The sequence below is a fragment of the Ovis aries genome, chromosome 4 (assembly GCF_016772045.2).
Source record: "Ovis aries strain OAR_USU_Benz2616 breed Rambouillet chromosome 4, ARS-UI_Ramb_v3.0, whole genome shotgun sequence".
In the NCBI taxonomy this organism is placed as follows: Eukaryota; Metazoa; Chordata; class Mammalia; order Artiodactyla; family Bovidae; genus Ovis; species Ovis aries.
The window spans coordinates 115419317-115441279 of NC_056057.1; the positions used below are offsets into that span (position 1 = coordinate 115419317).

Consider the following 21963-nt stretch of genomic DNA (forward strand, 5'->3'; position numbering starts at 1 on the left):
AAAACGCTCGTCGCTTCCAAGAGGATGCGAAGAACAGAATTATCCCTCCGTGAAGGAAAGGCGTCCTCGTTCCGTGAAACCGAAGCTTTAGAGGCTGGTCCAGTGATAACCAAACTTTAGACTGTGCCGAGCGTTGTTCCTGAATCGTCGCTGCTCTGCCTGTCCACTGCAGAACTTGTTAAGTTTCCATCCAAAGCCAGTAAGTTTGATGGGAAGAACCCTGAAGTGAAAATCCAGACTTCGGAGTTTACCTTTATAACGTCACTTGCCCGTTAGGTGTTTTTTTTTTTTTTCTTCCTTCCCCCTCGTTACTTTTCATAGTTTAAAACCCCTCACGGACTTCTATAGCCTGCAGTAAGCAAATCCTAAATCTGTAGTCTATCAAATACTTCTCCAGGTTTCTGATCAGTAGTGTCTCTCACAGGGACACGGCTAGAGGGAGCAGAGCAAGCTGTTATTTCCGGCCCTGGAAACTGCAAATCTCAGTTTGCTCCTTGGCTTAAGCGAAGCACCTGATCCAAAAGTAGACCCCCGACCCTTTAAAAAAAAGTGAGCTCACTTCATTTCTTCATAGGATTAGTTTTCCTTCTCAAACTTGATGCTCCAGTAGAATCTAATTACTTGCGTTTCTGAGGTAAGCCATGCCATTTCACACCTCTTGCCTTTAAGGATGCCTTTTCCTAGACTAACCCTCACCAAGGTGTGACTCAGAGCTAGATACTAGAGTTGTAACGGTGGTACGTCATTCTCTGGTCTCAAGGAGCTCACAGTTAAGAATGCCAACTAAAAGTTATTGCTCACCATCGGGTTTTAGAATGATGAGGTCACTAGCTACTGCAGTCATGGAGCGTCCACACACCTTGAAAAGAGTTCAGGACAGAGATCAGGAATGAGGCACTCTGTGCTCTGGGGAAAATTGACAAAACAGACCTTCAGATATTTTCTGGGGAAGATTTTATGAGCTCAATTTCTTGCATCTTCTCATGTCTAAAAAAGTAGAGACATCTGCTCTTTGTGGCTAGGAACAACCTTCTGCCAAAATGTGTTTGACTGCACATACCCCTCCCCCCACCACTTCCACCAGCCGCCAATCATATATATACTCACCTCTCCTACTTCTTCAGAGTAGTTTCTCAGAGCTATCTGAAAGGCTGTCTCCTGGGCTATAGTCCTCATTAGGCCCCCAAATAAAACTTAACTCACAACTCTCACATTGTGCTTTTTTTTTTTTCAACCGACAAGATGAAAAATTTAAAAAGGAAACAGATCATGACATGTAGGTAATAAGTGCCATACAGGCCAAAGCATTGTTCTAGGTAGAGATATACAGACAGTAGTTAACTGCTTGCAGTGCCCTTCTTTATGAAACAAGGAAGTTGTATATGATTGTGGTTCACATAAAATTACTCATGCAAGCACCTAGCCTCCTGGGAGGTCTACAATATGCCTGCCTCTCCCAGCCTCATTAAAATGCCTGGTCACAGGCAGGTTTCAGGTTACAGATAACTAACATAATTATACTCCTTCATTTATGCCATCAAATTTAATTCCCCCAACAGACTCTAAAGTGGGTATAAATACAATTTTACAGATTGGAAATAAAGGCACAGCGCTATTAAAAAAATAACACTGCTGGTAGGAAACAGTACCAGTGTTTGAAGCTCAAATCTGGTACTGGGAACCACTCCAGCTCTGTAAAGTGACTTGGGATGGCAAGGACTAACGAGTTACTTCTCTAAATCTACCTGCAGACCAACCAATCACGTCCATGATTTCCCATAAATTAACAGTTGCTGGGCAAAGTCTCCTCTAGCACAGTAAGAGTGGCCTAGAAAAGTTAGAAGTTCTACCATTCTCATCCAGGGTTTAGGTCTCTTGCAGGGGACAGACCTGGGCATGAAGGAAAAGTTCAGTTCCGTTCAGTCAGTCATGTCCAACATGCAAAGATCTCGTCCTCTGTTGTTCCCTTCTCCTCCTGTCCTCATTCTTTCGCAGCATCAGGGTCTTTTCCAGTGGGTCAGCTCTTGGCATCAGGTGGCCAAAGTATTGGAGCTTCAGCTTCAGCATCAGTCCTTCCAATGAATATTTAGGATTGATTTCCTTTAGGATTGACTGGTTTGATCTCCTTTCTGTCGAAGGGACTCTCAAGAGTCTTTTTCCAGTGCCACAATTTGAAGGCATCAAGTCTTTGGCACTCAGCCTTCTTTATGGTCCAACTCTCACATCCATACATGACTAGGGGGAAAACCATAGCTTTGACTAGACAGACCTTTGTTGACAAAGTAATGTCTTTGCTTTTCAACATGCTGTCTAGGTTGGTCATAGCTTTTCTTCCGAGGAGAAGAAATTTCATGGCTGCAGTCACCATCTGCAGTGGTTTTGGAGCCCAAGAAAATAAAGTCTCTCACTGTTTCCATTGTTTCCCCGTCTATTTGCCATGAAGTGATGGGACCAGATGCCATGATCTTAGTTTTCTGAATGTTGAGGTGAAGCCAACTTTCTCACTCTCCTCTTTCACTTTCATCAAGAGAGAGGCTCTTTAGTTCCTTTTCACTTGTGCTTCATCCAGTCCAGCATTTCACATGATGTACACTGTATATAAATTAAATAAGGAGGGTGACAATATACAGCTTTGACATACTCTTTTCCCAGTTTGGAATCAGTCCATTGTTCCATGTCCAGTTCTAACTGTTGCTTCTTGACCTACATACAGATTTCTTAAGAGGCAGGTAAGGTGGTCTGGTATTCCCATCTCTTTAGGAATTTTCCACAGTTTGTTGTGATTCACACAGTCAAAGGCTTTGGTGTAGTCAATAAAGCAGAAGTAGATGTTTTTCTGGAACTCTCTCTCTTTTTTTTTTTATGATCCAATGGATGTTGATCTCTGGTACCTCTGCCTTTTCTAAATCCAGCTTGAACATCTGGAAGATCTTGGTTCACGTACTGTTGAAGCCTGGCTTGGAGAATTTTGAGCATTACTTTGCTAGCATGTGAGATGAGTGCAGTTGTGCAGCAGTTTGAACATTGTCTGGCATTGCCTTTCTTTGGGATTGGAATAAAAACTGACCTTTTCCAGTCCTGTGACCACTGCTGAGTTTTCCAAATTTGCTGGCATATTGAGTGCAGCACTTAAACAGCATCATCTTTTAGGATTTGAAGGGGAAAGAAATGGGGAAATAAGACGGGAGAGATCAGAGGAGAAAAGGCCTGGCTAAATATGAAAATCACCGAACGTCAGTGCTGGAACAGGAAGCAGCATCCAGCCTCTTCATTTAAAATACAAAGAAACTGAGACCCAAGGGAGGAAATGTTTCACCCAGTTACCTAGAAACTTAGTAACTGAGAAGGGTCTCAAACTTTGCTGTTCAATGTGGTAGCCTCTAGCCAGATGTGGCTATGGAGCCCTTGAAATGTGGCTAGTCTGAACTGAGATATGCTGTAAGTATGAAATATGCATGAGGTGGGGGTGATTTTGAAGATTGCATGTGGATAGGAAAAAGATTAAAATATCTTAATTTTTATATTGATTACTCTATATGCAGAGTATATCATGGGAAATGCCAGACTGGGTGAAACACAAGCAGGAATCAAGGCAGATGGAAGAAATATCAATAACCTCAGATATGTAGATGACACCACCCTTATGGCAGAAAGCAAAGAGGAACTAATGAGCCTCTCTTGATGAAAGTGAAAGAGGAGAGTGAGAAAGCTGGCTTAAAACTCAACATTCAAAAAACTAAGGTCATGGTATCTGGTCCCATCACTTCATGGCAAATAGATGGGGAAAGAGTGAGAGACTTTATTTTCTTGGGTTCCAAAACCACTGCAGATGGTGACTGCAGCCATGAAATTTCTCCTGCTTAGAAGAAAAGCTATTACCAACCTAGACAGCATATTAAAAAGCAAAGACATTACTTTGCCAACAAAGGTCCATCTAGTCAAAGCTATGGTTTTCCCCCTAGTCATGTATGGATGTGAGAGTTGGACCATAAAGAAGGCTGAGTGCCAAAGACTTGATGCCTTCAGACTGTGGCATTGGAAAAGACTCTTGAGAGTCCCTTCGACAGAAAGGAGATCAAACCAGTCAATCCTAAAGGAAATCAATCCTAAATATTCATTGGAAGGACTGATGCTAAAGCTGAAGCTCCAATACTTTGGCCACCTGATGCCAAGAGCTGACCCACTGGAAAAGACCCTGATGCTAGGAAAGATTGAAGGCAGGAGGAGAAGGGGACAAGAAGACGAGATGCTTGGATAGCATCACCAACTCAATGGACATGAGTTTGAGCAGGCTCCAGGAGATGGTAAAGGACGGAAGCATGGCGTGCTGCTGTCCATGGAGTCTCAAAGAGTTGGGCATGACTGAGCAACTGAACAATAACGTGGTCAAATGTTAATATTTGGGATATATTTAATATAAAATATTAAAATTAATTCTACCTGTTCTTTGCTTTTTTATTTTTATTTTTTTCTTTGCTTTTTTAAAAAAAGAAATGTGGCCACATGAAAAGAAGTTTAACATCACTAATTATTAGAGAAATGATACAATGAGGTAGCACTTCAGAATGGCCATCATCAAAAAAATCTACAAATAATTAAACTCAGGGGGTGTGGAAAAAAAGGAACCCTCCTACAGTGTTGGTAGGAATGTAAACCATTGCAGCTCCTATGGAGAACAGTACGGCAGTTCCTTAAAAAACTAAAAATACAGTTGCCATATGATCCAGCAATCCCACTCCTAGTAGGAAATGGCAACCCACTCCAGTATTCTTGCCTGGGAAAGTCCATGGACAGAGGAGCCTAATGGGCTACAATCCAAGGGGCCACAAAGAGTCGGATATGACTGAGCAACTAAACAGCCTAGCCCCAGAATACTTAAAGTTTACATATATGGCTCACATTGTATTTCTAATGGACAATGCTGGTCTGGAGCCTAAAAACCATTTACCACCTACCATGTGCCAGTTGCTGAGGGGAGACCAAATTGCAGTCAATCTGAAAGTAAGACCAAAACAGTGAAGGGGAGCTGTGCTGCTGTGTTCCATCCCACTTGCCTCCTAGAATGGGTTCCTGACTCTACCAGCCCCAATGTTCTCTTTTAATAAGGAACTTTTCAAGTAACACCTCTTTTCCTCTTTTGAAATAAAGTTCATTTGTGACAACCTAACTACACACATAAATTTCAAAAAATCACAGTGTAATGATAACAGAAGAAGAAAAGGAAATCCTTCACAAGAAAAGTTACTTCCCTGTGCTGGAAAACATCAATAGTCACTACTTGTTACAAAATGGTAACAAGTACATTCAGGGACAAAACTGAAATACAGGCTTTTTTCCATTTACATGATAGTTACATTCTTTGAAAATTCAGCACACATTACAACCCTGCAAAATTACTTGTTACATATTAAACAGACTCAAAAAGTAGATGATTTTAACCATTTTTCCCCCCTCTGAAATGAATCTTTGTAGGACATTTGAAAGCTGTGTAAAACAATTCTAATGCGATACAATCTTGCAGTGTACATGTAGCATTCTCCCCTCAATTCTTTGACAACAAAACTGCCTTCCTTCATTTCCAAATTGCCCCCTAGAAATGTGCCATCTTGGATGGGAACCCACCATAGTTGCTTGAAGGCCCACCTGCCTTCCAGACTCCCTTAACCTGTTGTCCCCTCACTCAGCAGCCTTAGCTGCTTTGGCCTTCCCAGTTCTTGGGCCAGTCTTCCTCTTTCCGGGCTTCCTCTTTTTGCCTGGGTAACGTACTGAATTTTGGATCGCAGCATTCCCAAATCCTGAGTCTAATTCTTCCTGCTACACTTCTCCACTAGAGTCTTTACTTTTCTGTTACTTCGGACAGTTTGTAATTTCGACCTAAACGTAAATGTTTATTTTTATTTTTTGTCAATGTGTGTTTAATACCCGTCTCCAACTGAGGGCAGGGACCATGCCCACCTCATCGACCAAACAACAAACATTTCTGAAATAACCTGAGTAGGTGATGGGGTTTGGAAAGCTCGCTGGGAGTAGTAGTCCATGGAGGTAGAAAACGCGCTCATCGAAGGTGAGAAGAGTTTTTTCCTAGGGTAGAAGGGAGTCGAGGTTGAAGATCTGGGTCATCTTCGGATTCAGGTTGGGTCCACTCACAATAGGGGTTGCGGAACGCGCGCCGGCTCCGGGCGGAGGAGGGTGGAGGGTGGGCGGGATGAGCTCTCCACCTACCCCTGCCCGCTAGCGGCGCCGACTCGGGGCGGGGCGACCATAGAGAGGGCGAAGGCGGAGCGAGCGGCCGGATGCGGTCACCATAGAGACGGGGACTGACAGCGAGCGGAAAAGGAAGGAGTGGGCCGGGCTGTGAGGTGGCAGCGGCTGCGGTGGCGGAGCCGGCGCTTCGGCGGAACCCTGGGGTCTGTTCTCCCCTTCGCGTCCTTCCCCACAACCCTGCAAGGGGTTGTCGCTCGATAGGAGCGATCCCAGCTCCGGTCCCAGCTCCACGTCCTCGCCCCCCAGAGCTCCCTGGGACCGGGCATACCCCGGCCGGCGGCCGCCCCTTACATCGGCCCGCCGTCGCCCCCGGCCCGGCCGCAGGGGCCTCCCCTTGGCCGGCCCCCGGGGTGTCCCTGGGTGTCCGCCGCCCGGTCGAGCCTGAGAGCGGGGTCTTTGCCCTCTCCCCCCGTCGCCCGAACGGAGCCTCCCTGCCCCACTTCCTCTGACAGCCCGTGACGCAGCCAGTTCTTATTTCTGCTGCGAGACGAGCGGCCCAGGCTCGCTCTGGGCCTCCTTTCTTGGGCCTGAGGCTGGTCAGTAACGGCTGAGAGGGAGACGTGGGGCGGGGAGTTGCCGAGCTTGACACCCGAGCATCCGTCCGCCCGCGCCAGCTGCTTGTCGTCCTCTCGATTTGCTTCGGGTGCCTGGGGCCTTGGGAAAAGGCAGCCACCGAATCGCTCTTGACAACAGCCAGAGTGGCTTGTCACCGGCCTCCTTTCTCTTCTCGGAGGATGGTGGGCAGCCTCGGGCTCTCAGCACCGGGGATTCAGAGAAGAATGCCCTGCCCAGCAGCTCCATCAGCTTTTGTGCTCCTCTGAGGCTGTCCTCCGTGCTGAGTTACCACATCCCTCCACCTCATTAGGTGGGGCAGAACCTCTGTGCGCAGTGCCAGTGGCTCCTGACTGCCGGGAGGAAGGGTTCCTCTGGCGCGAGCCTTTCCTTAACGCGGGTGAAGATAGTAGGAAGGCCTGGGCTCCATCTCTGTGACTGCCCGGGGGTCAGCAGCCCCTTCAGTGAGTGAGAGAGATGTATACCCCTCCCAGACGCTCTTTGGGAAAGGCCTGTGGAGTTAGGTTCCTCTAGCTGGGTGCTGGTGTTTTGATGGCTAATGTGCTTTTCCCTAACCCCAGCTTTATCAGTTGCTGCCATCTCTCTGCTTAGATACTATCACCAGATGTATGCAGTCCTTCTTTGGGAGTTAGGTTTGGCAGGACTGTGTCTTGCTTCTTCCTCTTCTGGACTAGAGGACCCACCATTAGTGGGTGAAATTGATTCTAACATTTACTACCATTTGGACTGAGGGTTAGAACCAGCACCTTGACAGCGGAAGACAAGTCAGGAGTTTCTTGGAGATTCTGGGCCCAGCAGCAAACACAACCTTGTTCTCTCGTTGACCTCACTGGCCCCAGGCTCCCTTGGTAAAAGAGTCCGTTGGTCACTGATTGATCCCTGAGGCTGTGCCCTCTGGGGCGCACACATGGCCGGGCCCACCACCATGCGGCTGAGCTCAGTGTTGGCTCTGCTGCGACCAGCACTGCCCCTCATCCTAGGGCTGTCTCTGGGGTGCAGCCTGAGCCTCTTGCGAGTGTCCTGGATCCAGGGGGAGGGAGACGATCCCTGCGTAGAGGCTCTGGGGGAAGCCAGAGGGTCACAGAGTCTAGACTCAAGAACTCAGCTTGACCAAAGCGACGAAGACTTCAAACCCCGGATTGTCCCCTACTACAGGGATCCCAACAAGCCCTACAAGAAGGTGCTCAGGTGAGAGTTAACGTGCACGTGCGTGCATCACCCCCACCCCCCACTTCAGGGTTGCCCCGAGACTGTGCCTCCACGTCCGTGCCTCCACGTCCTATCTGTGGTCACTGGCAATCATCGTTAGCCTTCCTGAAGCAGTTCTCTGCCTTATTTTCCATCATGGTTCCAGTTTTTTTTCCTCCTCCTCAGGCCTGAGAAAGCCTCACCCGTTGGTGTTAAGTCAGTGGTTGGATGTTCTTCAGCAGGGCAGGGGTTCCATCTAGTCCATCTCCCCGAGATCAGTTCCAGCATCAGCTACTCAGTAGATGCTCTCTCTAGTAGCTCATTAGTGTTGATGAGGAGATCTCCCCATTCTTGTCTCATCCCCAACTCACTAAATCCTGAGGGGAGGTATACGCTGGACATGCTGGGTTCCTAAAGATTAGGGAGTTGACCCTGGCACACTGGTCTCCCTGCAGGACTCGGTACATCCAGACGGAGCTGGGCTCTCGCGAGCGGTTGCTGGTGGCTGTCCTGACCTCCCGGGCCACGCTGTCCACTCTGGCTGTGGCTGTGAACCGCACGGTGGCTCACCACTTCCCCCGGTTGCTCTACTTCACTGGGCAGCGAGGGGCCCGGACCCCGGCAGGGATGCAGGTGGTGTCTCACGGGGACGAACGGCCAGCCTGGCTCATGTCCGAGACCCTGCGCCATCTTCACACACACTTCGGGGCCGACTACGACTGGTTCTTCATCATGCAGGACGACACGTACGTGCAGGCCCCCCGCCTGGCGGCCCTGGCCGGCCACCTCAGCATCAACCAGGACCTGTACCTGGGCCGGGCGGAGGAGTTCATCGGCGCCAGCGAGCAGGCCCGGTACTGCCACGGGGGCTTTGGCTACCTGTTGTCCCGGAGCCTTCTGCTTCGGCTGCGGCCACATCTGGATGGCTGCCGCGGAGACATCCTCAGTGCCCGACCTGACGAGTGGCTCGGCCGCTGCCTCATTGACTCTCTGGGCATCGGCTGTGTCTCCCAACACCAGGTGAAGGCCCTTGCAAGTTAGTCCCCATCCCTGACAAATTAGCAGGGACCAGCGGCTGGTCTCGAGGCTGGGGGGCTGCCGGCTCTTTCCCGGCAGCTCCTGGGGTGGTCGTTGTGCCCTCCCTGGCCCTAATTGCCCCTCTCATTCTCCCTTGGCCACCTCTGGCAGCGTTAGATCCCTAGGGCCGTCAAAAGTGGCGTCTTGTCAGGGACCTTCTGAGCAAGCCTGAAAGGTGTCCCTTCCTCACTGGTCTCCCCCCGTCTGGCCCCTCGCCCTCTGCCCTCTGCCCGACACCTGCGCCGTCTCCAGTGACCTGGGAGTGCCATTGAGGGGACCGCTCTCCTGGAGGAGGAGAGTGGCCTGGGAGCCTCCCTGTTAGTTGGAGAAGAGGGGACAATCTCAGAGGGGCCCTCCTCCTCAACCGGAGTCCTGGCCGTCTCTGCTGGCTCTCAGCTTTCATTCTTTTGAGAAACAGCAGGATTCTTTGGGAGACGAGGTCATCCTAGTTGCCTAGCGGGCACTCTCTTCTCCAAAATCCGGTGAGAGTAAGGCGAAGGTTTGAGGGGACCCCAGAATGAGCTCCTATGCCCTTCCTGCCGCCTTGGCGGCAGTGGCAGTCACAGGCGTGAGTGCCAAGGGCGGTCAAGGGTAGTTGGGCCAGGCAGTTCCTCCATGTGTGGCACTGATTGGTTTCATGGTCCTCCAGGGGCAGCAGTATCGCTCGTTTGAACTGGCCAAAAATAGGGACCCTGAGACGGAGAGAAGCTTAGCTTTCCTGAGTGCCTTCGCAGTGCACCCTGTCTCCGAGGGAACCCTCATGTACCGGCTCCACAAGCGCTTCAGTGCTCTGGAGCTGGAGCGGGCCTACAGCGAGATAGAACAGCTGCAGGTGAGCGGGGGACCCAGGGTTGCAGGTCAGAGGGTGCTTCCGACGTCCGGGCTCACAGATGAGCAAGAGGGGAGGCAGGGCGAGGCAGAAGGAGGCTGACTGTACCGACCGAACCTCAGTGAAAAGCACCCCAGGGAGAAGGGGCTCCGGGTGCTCTGGGTGAAAGCTCCTGGCACGATGTGGGTTCACTTGAGAGGATCTGCAGGAGAGCTCTGAGGAGCGGGCTTGGCACCAGAAGGGTTTCTCTCCTCTCCAGTAGTGCCTTGCTGAAACCCCGTAGTCCCTGGACTTCTAGCACTGTCCTTAAAACGCCCAAGGGCAGAAGGTAGAAGAATTCTCTAGTTGATGGCAGGGGGTTGTCCGAGGTGGGATCCAGGTGAAAACAAAGGTCTCCTTCTGTGAAGAGAGCGTGAGTCCTGTGAGTGAGGAAGAGAAAGGCTGCGGAGCCCCAGATGTCAGGGTCCCCTGCCCTCCACAGCGGCACTCTGCCCATCCCGTCCTCCTCCCCTCAGCAGCTGTGTGCAGATGGTGGGTCTGTGTGCCCCGTACAGACAGGCCAGGCCTCACTGAGTGTTGATGGAGTCAGGATGGACCTCAGAACCCAGGACGCTGGAGCGTGCCGGGGTCCCGACTCCCTCTCCAGGTGCTAACTGGGCGTCCCTCCCGCCCTAGGCTCAGATCCGGAACCTGACCGCACTGACCCCCGAGGGGGAGGCGGGGCTGAGCTGGCCCCTTGGGCTCCCGGCCCCCTTCACGCCGCACTCCCGTTTTGAGGTGCTGGGCTGGGACTACTTCACAGAGCAGCACACCTTTTCCTGCGCGGACGGGGCCCCCAAGTGCCCCCTGCAAGGGGCGAGCAGGGCAGACGTGGGCGACGCAGTGGAGACGGCCCTGGAGCAGCTGAACCGGCGCTACCAGCCCCGCCTGCGCTTCCAGAAGCAGCGGCTGCTCAACGGCTACCGGCGCTTCGACCCAGCGCGGGGCATGGAGTACACGCTGGACCTGCTGCTGGAGGCCGTGACGCAGCGGGGACACCGGCGGGCGCTGGCGCGCAGGGTCAGCCTGCTGCGGCCGCTGAGCCGCGTGGAGATCCTGCCCATGCCCTACGTCACCGAGGCCACGCGCGTGCAGCTGGTGCTACCACTACCGGCCGCCGAGGCCGCCGCGGCCCCTGCGTTCCTGGAGGCCTTTGCGGCTGGGGTCCTGGAGCCCCGAGAGCACGCCTTACTCACCCTGTTGCTGGTCTACGGGCCGCGGGAAGGGGGCCGAGGGGCCCCAGACCCGTTCGTCGGGGTGAAGGCGGCAGCGGCTGAGCTGGAACGACGGTACCCTGGGACGAGGCTGGCCTGGCTCGCCGTGCGAGCGGAGGCGCCTTCCCAGGTGCGGCTCATGGACGTGGTCTCCAAGAAGCACCCCGTGGACACGCTCTTCTTCCTCGCCACCGTGTGGACCAGGCCAGGGCCCGAGGTCCTCAACCGCTGCCGCATGAACGCCATCTCCGGCTGGCAGGCCTTCTTCCCGGTCCACTTCCAGGAGTTCAACCCCGCCCTGGCACCACAGAGACCGCCCTCGGGGGCCGGCCCCGACCCCCCTTCCCCTCCGGGTGCGGACCCTGCCCGGGGGGCTGCCGGAGGGGGCAGGTTTGACCGGCAGGCTTCGGCAGAGGGCTGCTTCTACAATGCGGACTACCTGGCTGCCCGAGCCCGGCTGGCCGCCGACCTGGCAGGCCAGGAAGAGGAGGAAGCCCTGGAGGGGCTGGAGGTGATGGATGTTTTCCTCCGGTTCTCAGGGCTCCACCTTTTCCGGGCCGTGGAGCCAGGGCTGGTGCAGAAGTTCTCCCTGCGGGACTGCAGCCCTAGGCTCAGCGAGGAACTCTACCACCGCTGCCGCCTCAGCAACCTGGAGGGGCTGGGGGCCCGTGCGCAGCTGGCCATGGCCCTGTTCGAGCAGGAGCAGGCCAACAGCACCTAGTGTGCTCGGGGCCCCGCACCTCCACACACAGCCCCTGCCGGGCCCCGCCTGGGGAGGCAGGCAAGATGCATGGACAGATGGGAGAGCTCGCCGCTGTGTTTTTTTTTTTTCAATAAGAAAATGTTATTAAAAGTGTCTTCTGCCAAACTGTTTTTAGGTCTAGGAAAAATGGGAGTAAGGAGACTCTGAGGGAGGGGGTGGGGAGCTTCCCGGAGGGGCCCACTGCCCTTTTCCTGCCCCCCTCAATCCTCCTCTCGCCCCAGTTGCCAATGACCACACGGCTGTTATCAGGTAAATGACCTTTAATCCAGCCCCTGCCTCGCCCACAAGGTGTCGGGGGTGACAGCCAGGCCCGAGGGGACGGGCCGGGGCAGGGCCGAGTGGCCCTCTGCGGCACGCTTCCCCCACGCGCCTAGGTGTTGCGCACGACCAGCGACTGCTCCAGCTCCTGCCTGCGCTGCTGGATCTGTAAGGAAAGGAGAGCAGGCACAGGTGACGAGTTGCTGGTGAGTGACGGGACGGGCCCCACCCACCTGGAGGAGCATCTGGGAGCAGGCACGGCCCCACGTGTTGAGGGGGAGGCTGGGGGGTTTCTCTGGGGGTGAGCAGGGAGCCGGAGGGGCGGGGGCTCGGGCCTCACACCTTGCAGTAGAAGTAGCGGCTGACGGCCTCCTGGGACCAAGGCTGGTGGTAGAACTCAGCCCGGCGCTCCTCCTCGGGGTTGCCCGCCACGTCTGTCATCACCTGGGAGGGAGCAACAGGGTCATCCTGAGCCTGGACACCCCCGCATGACATTCACTGTCTCCCCGGCATGCTTGTCTCTACCCAGCGCTCCCCGAGGTTCCCTTCACCTTAAGGTCCCGGCTCTGGGAGCGGAGGAGGTCCTGGATGTAGCCCTTGGGGTCTCTGGAGAAGCTCAGCATGAAGTCCCTCTGGATCTTGAGCTGGTTAATAGACTCAATCGTCTCGTGGATCTGCAGGTAGAAAGACACGTGCTCTCGCCTGCCCAGGCTGAGGTGGGAGAGGCGGGGAGGGGGCGTGGCAGGGGGCTCTCGGCTGTCCCCTGGAAGGGCAGTCCCCGGGAAGGGGGCTCGGGCGGAGCTCCAGGTCCCAAGGGCAGGGCCCTCCCGTCCTCTCCCACGTCCTTGTCCTGCTGTGTCTGTGCGTTTGTCACCGTTGGGTCCCCATCCTGTTGCAGCGCTGGGCTCCAGCCCCACCTTACTGTCCAGAGCGCTGATCTCCTGCTGGTTGGCCGTGGACAGCAGGAAGCTGCTCATCTGCCCCTTCAGGGGCTCCTCCACCTCCACGTCAATGTCATAGCACGCCGTCTTCTTCTGGTCCGACGGGTCCACGCTGCCAGGGAAGGCCAGCCCTTGTGTCCATGCTGCCCCGATGGAGGCCAAGGGCCTCCGAGGCCTGATGTGGGGGGTGGGCAGAGGGAGGGATGGGGCGGCGGGACCACCATAGTGACTCCCAGCTCTGAGAAGCAGGGATGGGGGGGGCCTCACCTGATGACATGGTTGATGACAATCGGGTCAGGGGGCAGCAGAAGGGCTGTGAGGCGCTGGGGAATCTCAGAAAACTTCAGCCGGGGACAGTCAAAAATCTGCAGTAGGAGAAAAGAGGTTCCCTGCTCTGCACTCAAAAGAGCCTTCATTCTCAAAAGGCCCCCCAAGCAGCCAGCTCTCAATGAGGAGGCGGGGGCCGGCCTGGGCCTGAGGCCTGCTTCCTCCGCCCACGGCGCAACCCCGAGCCGCTCAACTTCACAGTCGGCCTCAGTCTCTCCATCTCTGGGAGCCGAAGGCAGGGGCACTGATCTCAGGGGGCTTGTTAGAATTAAATGCGTCAGTTACACACGAAGTGCCTGAAGCAGCGCCTGGCATGTGGTGAGTGCTCAATAAACACTGACTGTTGTTTTCACCACTCAAGGCTACCTGTGGTATTTATTTTAAAGTTATATTAATAATAACCTCTAGTTTGGCAGTATCACTTCCACAGCAGTTTGATTCTCCTAACTGCCCAGTGGGTAAGACGGGACAGGCGTGGCGAAGATAAGGAACAAGGCTGCAAACAGCTAAATGACGGACCCAGTGACTGGCTCCAGGGCCAGAACCTGGGGGCCCTAGCTCCAGGTGCCAAGAACATGTTCCCCAGAGCCACTAGCTTCCTGGGGTTCCCAATCGGCCTCACCTGGGGGCTGGGGGTGCTGAGACAGGCGGGCTGCAGCACAGGGCGGTGTGACAGAGCCCAGATGGGAACCCCGGTCTCCGGCTTGAGATCATTCCCGACGGAGTCAAGGAGGCAGGGTGGTGGTCCCGAGCAGAGGCCCTTCCCCTCCCCGTGGCCCCAGGCTCAGGGGAGAGGGTACCTGCTGGAAATACTTGTCGCCGTTGATGTACTCCTTGTCGTGGGAGTCCTGCAGCCGGTTGGTCTTCACGTATTGCCACAGGGCCTGGACGATGGCCGAGCGGCTCTGCGTGTGCAAGCCCAGCAGCCGGGCCAGGCGGGGATCCAGTTTGAACTGGGGAGGCTGAGCCAAGGAGGCCATGAGAAAATGAGACAAAAAGAGAGCGGGAGGGGCTAGGGACTCAGGACTCGGGGGCTGCGGGGCCTAGGCTCCTTGGAAACAAGCTTCTGGAGCAGGCAGGGTGGAGGGGAGAACGGGGTCTCTCAGGGCATACAGCTTGCAAGCCATGACCCACCCCAGCTAGGAGAAGGGTACAGGAGGCGGGATGCTGGGGGGAGCGGTGTCTGGGAGTGAGGGCACGCACCTGGTAGTCCAGCATGAGGAGCAGCGTGCAACGCACACTCAGGTCCCCCGGCCTCTTCACCTGGAACCCATCCGTCTCCTGAGTGGTGGGTGTCCGGTGCCACTGTCCAGGGGTAGGAGCTGAGTCACCTCACAGGCCCGTCTGAGCTGGTGGGGCCTTGGAGCTCTGGGTGCAGGACTGGGGGCCTGGCGGAGGGGGTCCCCGACCCAGGTCTACACCACGAACGGGACTGCATTCTAGGTTCTTTAGGACAGTGGCCTGTGGCCAGTTCGAGGGCAGGAGGGGTCTGGGCCTTTCTTACCTCCACGAGGTGGTTGTCAGGGCCATAAAGGTCTTTGTCCAGCTCAATGACCAAGCTCTTGAAGAAGGAAGAGAACTTCCGCTTCTGCTTGCTGGGCTGTGGGAGAGGCACGGACCGTGGGCGCGGAACAGGGCCCACGGTGGCAGAGTGAGTTGGGAGCGGGTGGGGGCTGGCCGGGTAGGGCCACACAGTCAGAAGCAGGCCTGGGCACGTCTCTCTGGACCACCCTCCCGCAGCCAGGGCTGACTTCCCCAGCCCTCGGTGTACACATCCAGTACCGGCCTCAGCTCAGCCCCATACCCACCCCAGGACACCTGGAGAGACCTGGGCCAGGACGTACGTCATCCAGGAGCTTCCCCTCCACCCGCAGCTCCCAGGAGGCGATGCTGCCGTCAGAATCCTCGGCATCGGGCTTCGCAGGGTTAAAAGTATTGGAGATATAAAGACGCAGCTTGCGCTTTTGCTGTAGAGATAAACAGTGTCATACAGAGCCAGTTCCCAGGGGGCCAGCCCTGGCTTCTCCCTTTCAGGGACTAGGACTTGGCGCCCTCACCCCACCCCCAACCCAAGGCACCTTCATGGGCCGCTTCAGAGCCTCCTGGATGTCCACCCGCTTCCTCATGATGGTCTGATCCAGTTTCCTCTCAAACGCCAGGAGGTCCATGTAAGCCTGGGACTCCGGGACCAACTCCCGGATCTGGAAGTGGGCAGGAAGCGAGGCAGGGAACCAGGGGCTCAGCCAGTCTTGCAGCTGGAACGTGCAGGTGTCACGTGGCCCCAGGAGTGTGCGAGTGTGGCGGGCAGGGAGCTGGCCACATTCAGGGCAGGGAACTTGGACAGCGCAGACGGGACCTCTGAATCCAGCCATGAAGGCCTGGATGTTACAGGGATGAAACTGCTGCTCCCACTAGAGATATCCATGCATTTCATCACTAGGGGAGGCCGAAGCAACCATGGAGGCCAGCAGGTGCTTAGGGCTTCACCTCCTCATCCTGTCCTTTCCCTGTCGCACAGCCTCTGGGTTCCCTTGGGCACCTGTGAAGTGGTCAGGGGCCCCTGGGGTCCCTGAGACAGGAGATGTCGCGGCTTGGGCCTACAGTGACATCTCATCCAGATGTTCTGCTCGAGCTGGGGTCTCAGCCGTCCTCCAGACCCAGCTGGGCCTGGGTCCCCTTACGCTGCTGGGCCTTCCGGCCAGCTTCTGTTCCCTTCTCTCCTCTGCCAGCCTGTGGTCCCCGAGCCCTCAGCCCCTCTTTGTCCCCTGCCTTTATGTCTCTGCAGACCGCTGGAATTCGATCTGCAGCCCCCCCCCCCAGACCCAGGATCCTACCCCCTCTGGCTCTGCGTTCCCCTCTGCCCCACCCCATCCTTTTGGCCCTGGGGGAGCCTCATTTCTTAATTAGCTTTTTAAACAAAAAAAGTGAAAGTGACTATGATGTTGAAGCGCTGCTCCTGAGGGGGGAGGGGAGGTGGCCCGGGGTGGTGGTGGCGGGGAGTGGGGGGGAGAGGAGGGCGGAGCAGCAAAGGGTTGGGGGTGGGGTGGGCTGGGGGCTGCTGTGAAAGGCACTCACCCTTTGAGGGAGGATTTTGTCAGCCATCTTCCTCCTCTTGGCACTGTACATTTTTTAAAGAAAAAACCAGGTTACCATGGCGACAGATCTGGGAGTAACGAGGCCACCTGCTAAATTATCCCGACATCTCAGCCCGCCTGGCTGGGGTTCCCACAGCCCGCTCATCTGCCCGCCCGAGGGGCTATGCCGGCGCCGGCCGTGTGTGGCTCTGTCCTCTCATGGGGAGCGGAGGTGACTCTGTCCTTTCTCTGGCCTGGGAGCCCCTTTTCTGCCCCGCCACATCCCCAGATCCAGAGAAATTAGCCTTGGAAGGGGCTCGGAGCAGGGGCGCTGCAGAAATGTTTGGGGAAAGCTGGGCAGAGGCAAGGACAGAGTGGGGGGATGCATTGTGAGGACTTTTTTTCCCTCCTCTGAGAAGGGGCACACAATCCAAGGTGGCTGAGCTGGTGGGGAGGGGAGCTGACCCCCTTGCCCCATTCCAGAAGCAGGAAGTGATGGTGTGAAGCTGGTGAGGACCAGCACCCCAGCCACCCTGGGCTAGGAAGGGGACCCTGATGGGCAGGGGGTGCTCATGCCCTTGGACCACCTGCCAGCAGGGCCAAGGGACACACCCACAGGTATCCAGATAGAGTGGGTACGGATGTTCCCCTCTGGGGTGTGGCTGGTGGGCTGAACCTGGGGTAGCAGCTGGGACTTGGACTCTGCTGGATCCACTAGCCGGTTCCGACTCCCAGAAGGAACCCCAGAAAACCCTTGGCGAGTAGAAATTAGAACCCAGCCTAGGGAATGGCTGCATACTGCCCCCGTGTGGTGGTCTCAGCCACTGCCCCAGCCCTGGTCAAAAATCTATTCAAGGCTAGACAAGCAGGTTTCACTAAAGGTCTGGTTTGTTTTGAAGAAACTATCTCTGTGAAACTCTCCAGTTGTACAAGATAAATCAGGGACTCTACAAAAGAATGACTCACTTCGCAAAGAATTCCTCATGGGTTTCCTATAAATGGTGAATTTTCCTTGACATGTAAAAAAATATTTAATAATGAGGTAAAATCCACATTGCACCTTTTATAGGACTCCATCTGGTGCGCAAAAGGAAGCATGTGTGTTTGGCTAAACAGTGAAACCCAGAGGGGTATCTTCCTTGCCAGGCACCAGCAGGGGCTTTTGGGGGTGCCACTGGCTGGCTCAGACAAGGAAACAGACTGGCCCTTGGTGGCTTGAGGGCAGACCCGTCCAGAAGACAGACCGTGGCAACTCCTCAACATTTGAGTGCCCAAGAATCACCAGAGAGCGCCAGGGGGCAGAGACTGCCCACCATGGGGCAAATCCCAGGCTCTCCCGCCACTGGCCAGGGATTCAGATTAACAAGATCCGGAGTGGGGCTTTCGAGGAGTCAAGCCAGGGGCGCTTCTGAGGAAGGCGCACTGGACAACCGCGCTAGGAACCGCAGTGTAAAGCTCGGCCCTGAGCCCTGGTGCCACAGCCCCGCCTCCATCCCCCGAGAACCAGGGGACTGGGGTGCAGAGAGGGACAGAGCAGGTGACAAGGAGAAGGGCGCGACGGTCACAGCCTGTCTCCACGGTGTGGGCACACAAAGAAACCGGGACAGTGCCCCCTCAGCCCGCCTCCTGGGAAAGCATCCCACCCGGGACGCCTGATCCCTGCTGACCCCTCTCCGCCCGGGCTTCCCACCCCGTCCCTCCGGGTCCCGCGTCCGCCCCCTCCGCGCTGGGCACCCCCCCTACCCCCACCCCCGCTTACCTGCGGCTCCGCGCGGGGGCGGTGGGCACCGGCTGGCCCTGGCTCTGGGCCTGGCTCTGGCCGGGCGGGGGCGCTGCTCGCTTGCGGGCGGGCTCCATGCCCGCGGGGGCCAGGCCGGGTCGCACGGCGGGGCTGCCCATGTACGGGGAGCCCGGGGGGCCCATGGGCGCCCCCTGGTGGGGCATCCGGGCTCCAGACGGCATCCCGGGGCGCTGGGGAGGGGGGTCGGGGGGGCGTGAAGCAGACACAGGCGCCCGGCGGTCAGAACCAGGGCTCCGGGCTCCAGGCGCGCGGAGCTACGCCTCCCCCCGAACCCCGAGCCCCCCGGCCCGTGACCCTGCTGCCGACGGCGCGATGCCGATGGGGCTGGGAGGGGTGGGGAGGGGCGGGGGCGCCGGAACCGCGCGGCTTTGGCGGAGGGGGGGGGGGGGGGGGGGGGTGGTGGTGGCTTGCGTCTCGCTGCAGGAAGCTAACTGAAGCCAGGCAACTAACTGCACAGGGCATCGCCAGCCTCGGATTTGCGGAAGGTGCCGCGAAGATGAATATTAATGGCGCCTTTCAACCTTTTCAAAGGATGCTCCTATCCACACGCTCCTCTGCAAGACAGACTGAGGGCCTTCTATCCCCACTTGACGGATGAGGCAACCGCGGCTCAAGGAGAGAGGCAACCTAGCCAAGGTCATGCAAGGCCCTTTCCTGAGGGGCCCGGGGTTTGTGCCCTCTCTGCTGCTTTCGTTTAGTTCAGGGCTGGCTCTCTTGCTCCGGACTTCTGCCGTCTGCCTTCCCGTTTGCCTGCTTCCCAGTCCATTTCCAGGGGGTCCTGCCTTCCCTGCCTTCCCTGCCTTCAACCCACTTTCCTCTCTGGGGCCCTGCTTTTGCCCCTCCGTCCCAATCCCTGCCCCCTTGCTCTGATTCCCAGCCTCTACCGTCAGGGGCTTGGCTGAATTAGCCCACCTGCATAATTTACTCTCAAGGTGAAGGCTTGGAGGTAGGGCTAGAAGCAGCTTGAGGGGCTGAGGTCAGACCTCACCAGGATTCTCCCATTGAGGGGAGGGGGGCTATGAGGCTTGACTGGTGATGGGTGGTCCAGAGGGCTTGGGTAGGTCAAAAGGATGGACATTTTCTCTTATATCTATCTCTCCCTTCCTGTCTGCCTGAATCACCAGAGATGGCCCCATCCTACAGACTACAACTACTCCCCACCCTACCCCAGTGAGGTCAGAAGTCTGGGTTCCCAGGGGGCACGGGGAGGCAGGTGAGGCAGGTGTGCGCCCTTGCTGCTACCCGGGTGCTCAACTGGGATACAGATGACAACCCAGTGCATCGAGTGAAGTGTTCCACAGACTCGTAAAACCTCACTTGTCCCATTCCAGAAGAGAGGCTGGGGAGGGCCCAAGGGGCTGTCAAGCGGAGGGTGGCCAGGATGTGGACGGGGGCCAGGAGAGCAGGAAGGAGATCAGGGAGCCACGGTCACAGACCCTGTGCCCCTGTTATACTATCTGAGCACCACCCACTCCACCCCAGGGGTGCAGCTGCTCCCAGAACAGGGAAGCGCCCTGCCCCTGAGCCTAGTGAATCTCCTCGCACTGCCCCCCTCCCCCGGGTCCCTCCTGCCCGCGCCGTGTCTAACCCTAACCCCCAGCCAACCAGCTGTCTCTGCCTGTCACAGCCTCAGCAGTGAGACCTGCCTGTCCATGTGTCTGCCTCCCCCACCCCACCTGACCCTGTCACTCACACCTCCAGGGTGGTGGCCCATAATGGAGCCCAGGCCCGCCACTCCCTGCCAGCACAGACAGGGCGCTGGGAGTGGGGCTCAGGCCACCCAAGAACTGAAGCAGTGAGTTGACTTAAAAAAAAATCCACATGTATACACTCTCTCACTCCTAGATGGGCCTTTTATTGGGACACCCCAGGCAGCAAGATCAGGGCTGGTCATGAGGCTAACCAACATGGGGACCCCTTGGAAGTTAGCCTAGGGACCCATGGGCCTGGAGAACAGGCTGCTTTGGGAAAGCCCCTTTCCTCATCAGCTGCTCTCCCATTTAATGAGGCTGGTGGTACTCACTGATCTGCTAAGGAGGCCCCAAGAGGGAGGCCTCCAGAGCCCCTAGAAGGCTGTGCTGGCCAGCGGGGATGGGTGACCTGCCCAAAGGGCCAACATTTTAGGGGCTCTGGCCTCTCTTACTGAGAACGTGTCTTCCTTGGGGTCACAACCAAATTTGGCCATAGTAAACCCGACTGCTTCCTTTCTGCCCGGCTTCAGCACCAGTGGCCGTCCCAAGTCCTGGAGCCTCTGCCTCTCCTATGCCACAGCCCTTCCAACCCGTCCCCACCCCCTCAGGCTCCCTGGGCTCACTCAGGCTCCCAGTGGGCCTTCTAAACCTGCCCCTCTGGTCTCCAGGCCTCCCGTCCCTGACTCCAGCTCTTCCTTCACACCTTTGAGGTGTTAAGGACATCAGCTTCTGGTGGTGGAGGCTGCCAAAGGATCCTCAGACCCCTTAACCTGGGGTCTGCCCCTAGAGAGGGCCTCTCTCTGGCCCTGATTGGCAGAGGCCAGGGGCAGAGCCCCGGAGCCCTCAGCCCAGGATGCAAAGGTGGTTCAGCCCCAGAGCTTCCCACTCACAGCGCCGCCAGGGTCACCTGCTCCTTGCTCCCGAGACACTGTCCCAGCTGATGAACAAGCAGCCCAGCGCAGCGATGCCAAGTCCCCCCACCCCCCACTCCCAGGGCAGGGGTCGCACCTGGGCTCCACCAGGGAAAGAAGGGAAGACAACCCATCGGGTTGTCCCCACAGGGGACCCACCCACCCACTTTGGGGGAGACCGTCCCCAAGTTCTACCCCCAAGCCCCTGACAGGAACCCATGCAAACGCCTGCCTTCCCCGCCCCGGGGCACCCATCCCCGGCCAAGCCGCCTGACGACGTGTTCGGGCGCCCCCAGGGCGCGCCGGCACGGGGCTGGGGCCGGGCCCGCTGGGCCGCGGCGCTCCCGCTAGAGGCGTGGGGTGGGGTGTGGGGGGAGCGGGAGCCCCCTCCCGGCCCCTCCCGACCTTCCCTCCATTCAGCCCGAGCCAGCTCGCTCGCCCTCCCCCGCTAACTTTTCCCCCACTCACCACCCCATGGACCAGAAACTCAAAAAGTTTGCTTTTCGTGGCTTTGCGCGCCCCTCCGGCAACTTCGTCCGCGGCCATCGGGGTGGGCTCAGCGGCGCCTCTCACTCTCTCTCTCTCTCTCTTGCTCTTTCTTTCCCTTTTCTGCCTTTTTTTTTTTTTTTTCCTCCAACTCTCCCCTCTGAGTCCTGCTGGGCTCTCTCACACTTCTACTCGAGCGGAGTGGGGAGGGGGCCCCTTCAGGGCTGCCCTGACGGCCCACGGCCCACGCCGCCGCCGCCGCCGCCGCCCGCCAGCCGCCGCGGCTGCCGCATTCCTGCACTGATAAGACAGAAATAGTCCGGCGGCCCGGGGTCCGCCTGTTGACTCGGCGGGGACGGAGAAGCCTGCCTTTCCCAAGCTTCGCCGGGCCCAAACAGCGCAGATAAGCGGCGAGGCTCGCCGGCCAGCGCGGCTCCGGGCCGCTGGGCAGCGGCGCCGCCTGCCCGAGGCCGCCCGAGGGCCGCGGGGAGGCGGCGGCAGCGGCGGCGGCGCGGGGAGGGGACGCG

General features: G+C 57.0%; 2 protein-coding genes across 7 annotated transcripts in view; one reads left to right on the plus strand and one right to left on the minus strand.

Moving 5' to 3' along the window:
* Positions 1-6349: 6349 nt before the first annotated feature.
* CHPF2 (chondroitin polymerizing factor 2) lies at positions 6350-13828 on the plus strand. Of its 3 annotated transcripts, XM_027969025.3 has the most exons (6): positions 6350-8025; positions 8481-9045; positions 9752-9934; positions 10607-12411; positions 12735-12885; positions 13104-13828. In XM_027969025.3, the coding sequence occupies exons 1-4, from the start codon at positions 7745-7747 to the stop codon at positions 11903-11905; spliced, it is 2328 nt and encodes a 775-aa protein (XP_027824826.1). In that variant the 5' UTR covers positions 6350-7744; the 3' UTR covers positions 11906-12411; positions 12735-12885; positions 13104-13828. The 3 variants fall into 3 exon arrangements, with proteins under 3 accessions (XP_027824826.1, XP_042105216.1, XP_060271189.1); XM_042249282.2 differs by having other exon boundaries at positions 10607-12885; XM_060415206.1 differs by lacking the exon at positions 9752-9934 and having other exon boundaries at positions 10607-12885.
* SMARCD3 (SWI/SNF related, matrix associated, actin dependent regulator of chromatin, subfamily d, member 3) overlaps positions 12190-21963 on the minus strand; it is a 33179-nt gene continuing 23405 nt past the window's right edge. For 3 of the 4 annotated variants that reach the window (XM_042249285.1, XM_042249284.1, XM_060415207.1), the window contains 12 exons: positions 18307-18518; positions 16549-16591; positions 15552-15674; positions 15318-15440; positions 14978-15073; positions 14677-14778; positions 14274-14435; positions 13414-13511; positions 13123-13258; positions 12757-12879; positions 12548-12649; positions 12190-12371 (listed from right to left, as the gene is read on the minus strand). In XM_042249285.1, coding sequence (XP_042105219.1) covers positions 12318-12371; positions 12548-12649; positions 12757-12879; positions 13123-13258; positions 13414-13511; positions 14274-14435; positions 14677-14778; positions 14978-15073; positions 15318-15440; positions 15552-15674; positions 16549-16591; positions 18307-18518 — 1374 coding nt within the window. In that variant the 3' untranslated portion in view covers positions 12190-12317. Of the gene's footprint in view, positions 12372-12547; positions 12650-12756; positions 12880-13122; positions 13259-13413; positions 13512-14273; positions 14436-14676; positions 14779-14977; positions 15074-15317; positions 15441-15551; positions 15675-16548; positions 16592-18306; positions 18519-21418; positions 21627-21963 lie in introns of those variants that run through there. The other variant, XM_042249283.1, reaches the window with a different exon arrangement.

Coding starts and splice junctions, on each gene's coding strand:
- CHPF2 (XM_042249282.2), top strand. CDS start 7,745: ATGGCCGGGCCCACCACCATGCGGCTGAGCTCAGTGTTGGCTCTGCTG. Junction 9,046..9,751: donor GCTGTGTCTCCCAACACCAG/GTGAAGGCCCTT, acceptor ATGGTCCTCCAG/GGGCAGCAGTATCGCTCGTT. Junction 9,935..10,606: donor GCGAGATAGAACAGCTGCAG/GTGAGCGGGGGA, acceptor CTCCCGCCCTAG/GCTCAGATCCGGAACCTGAC.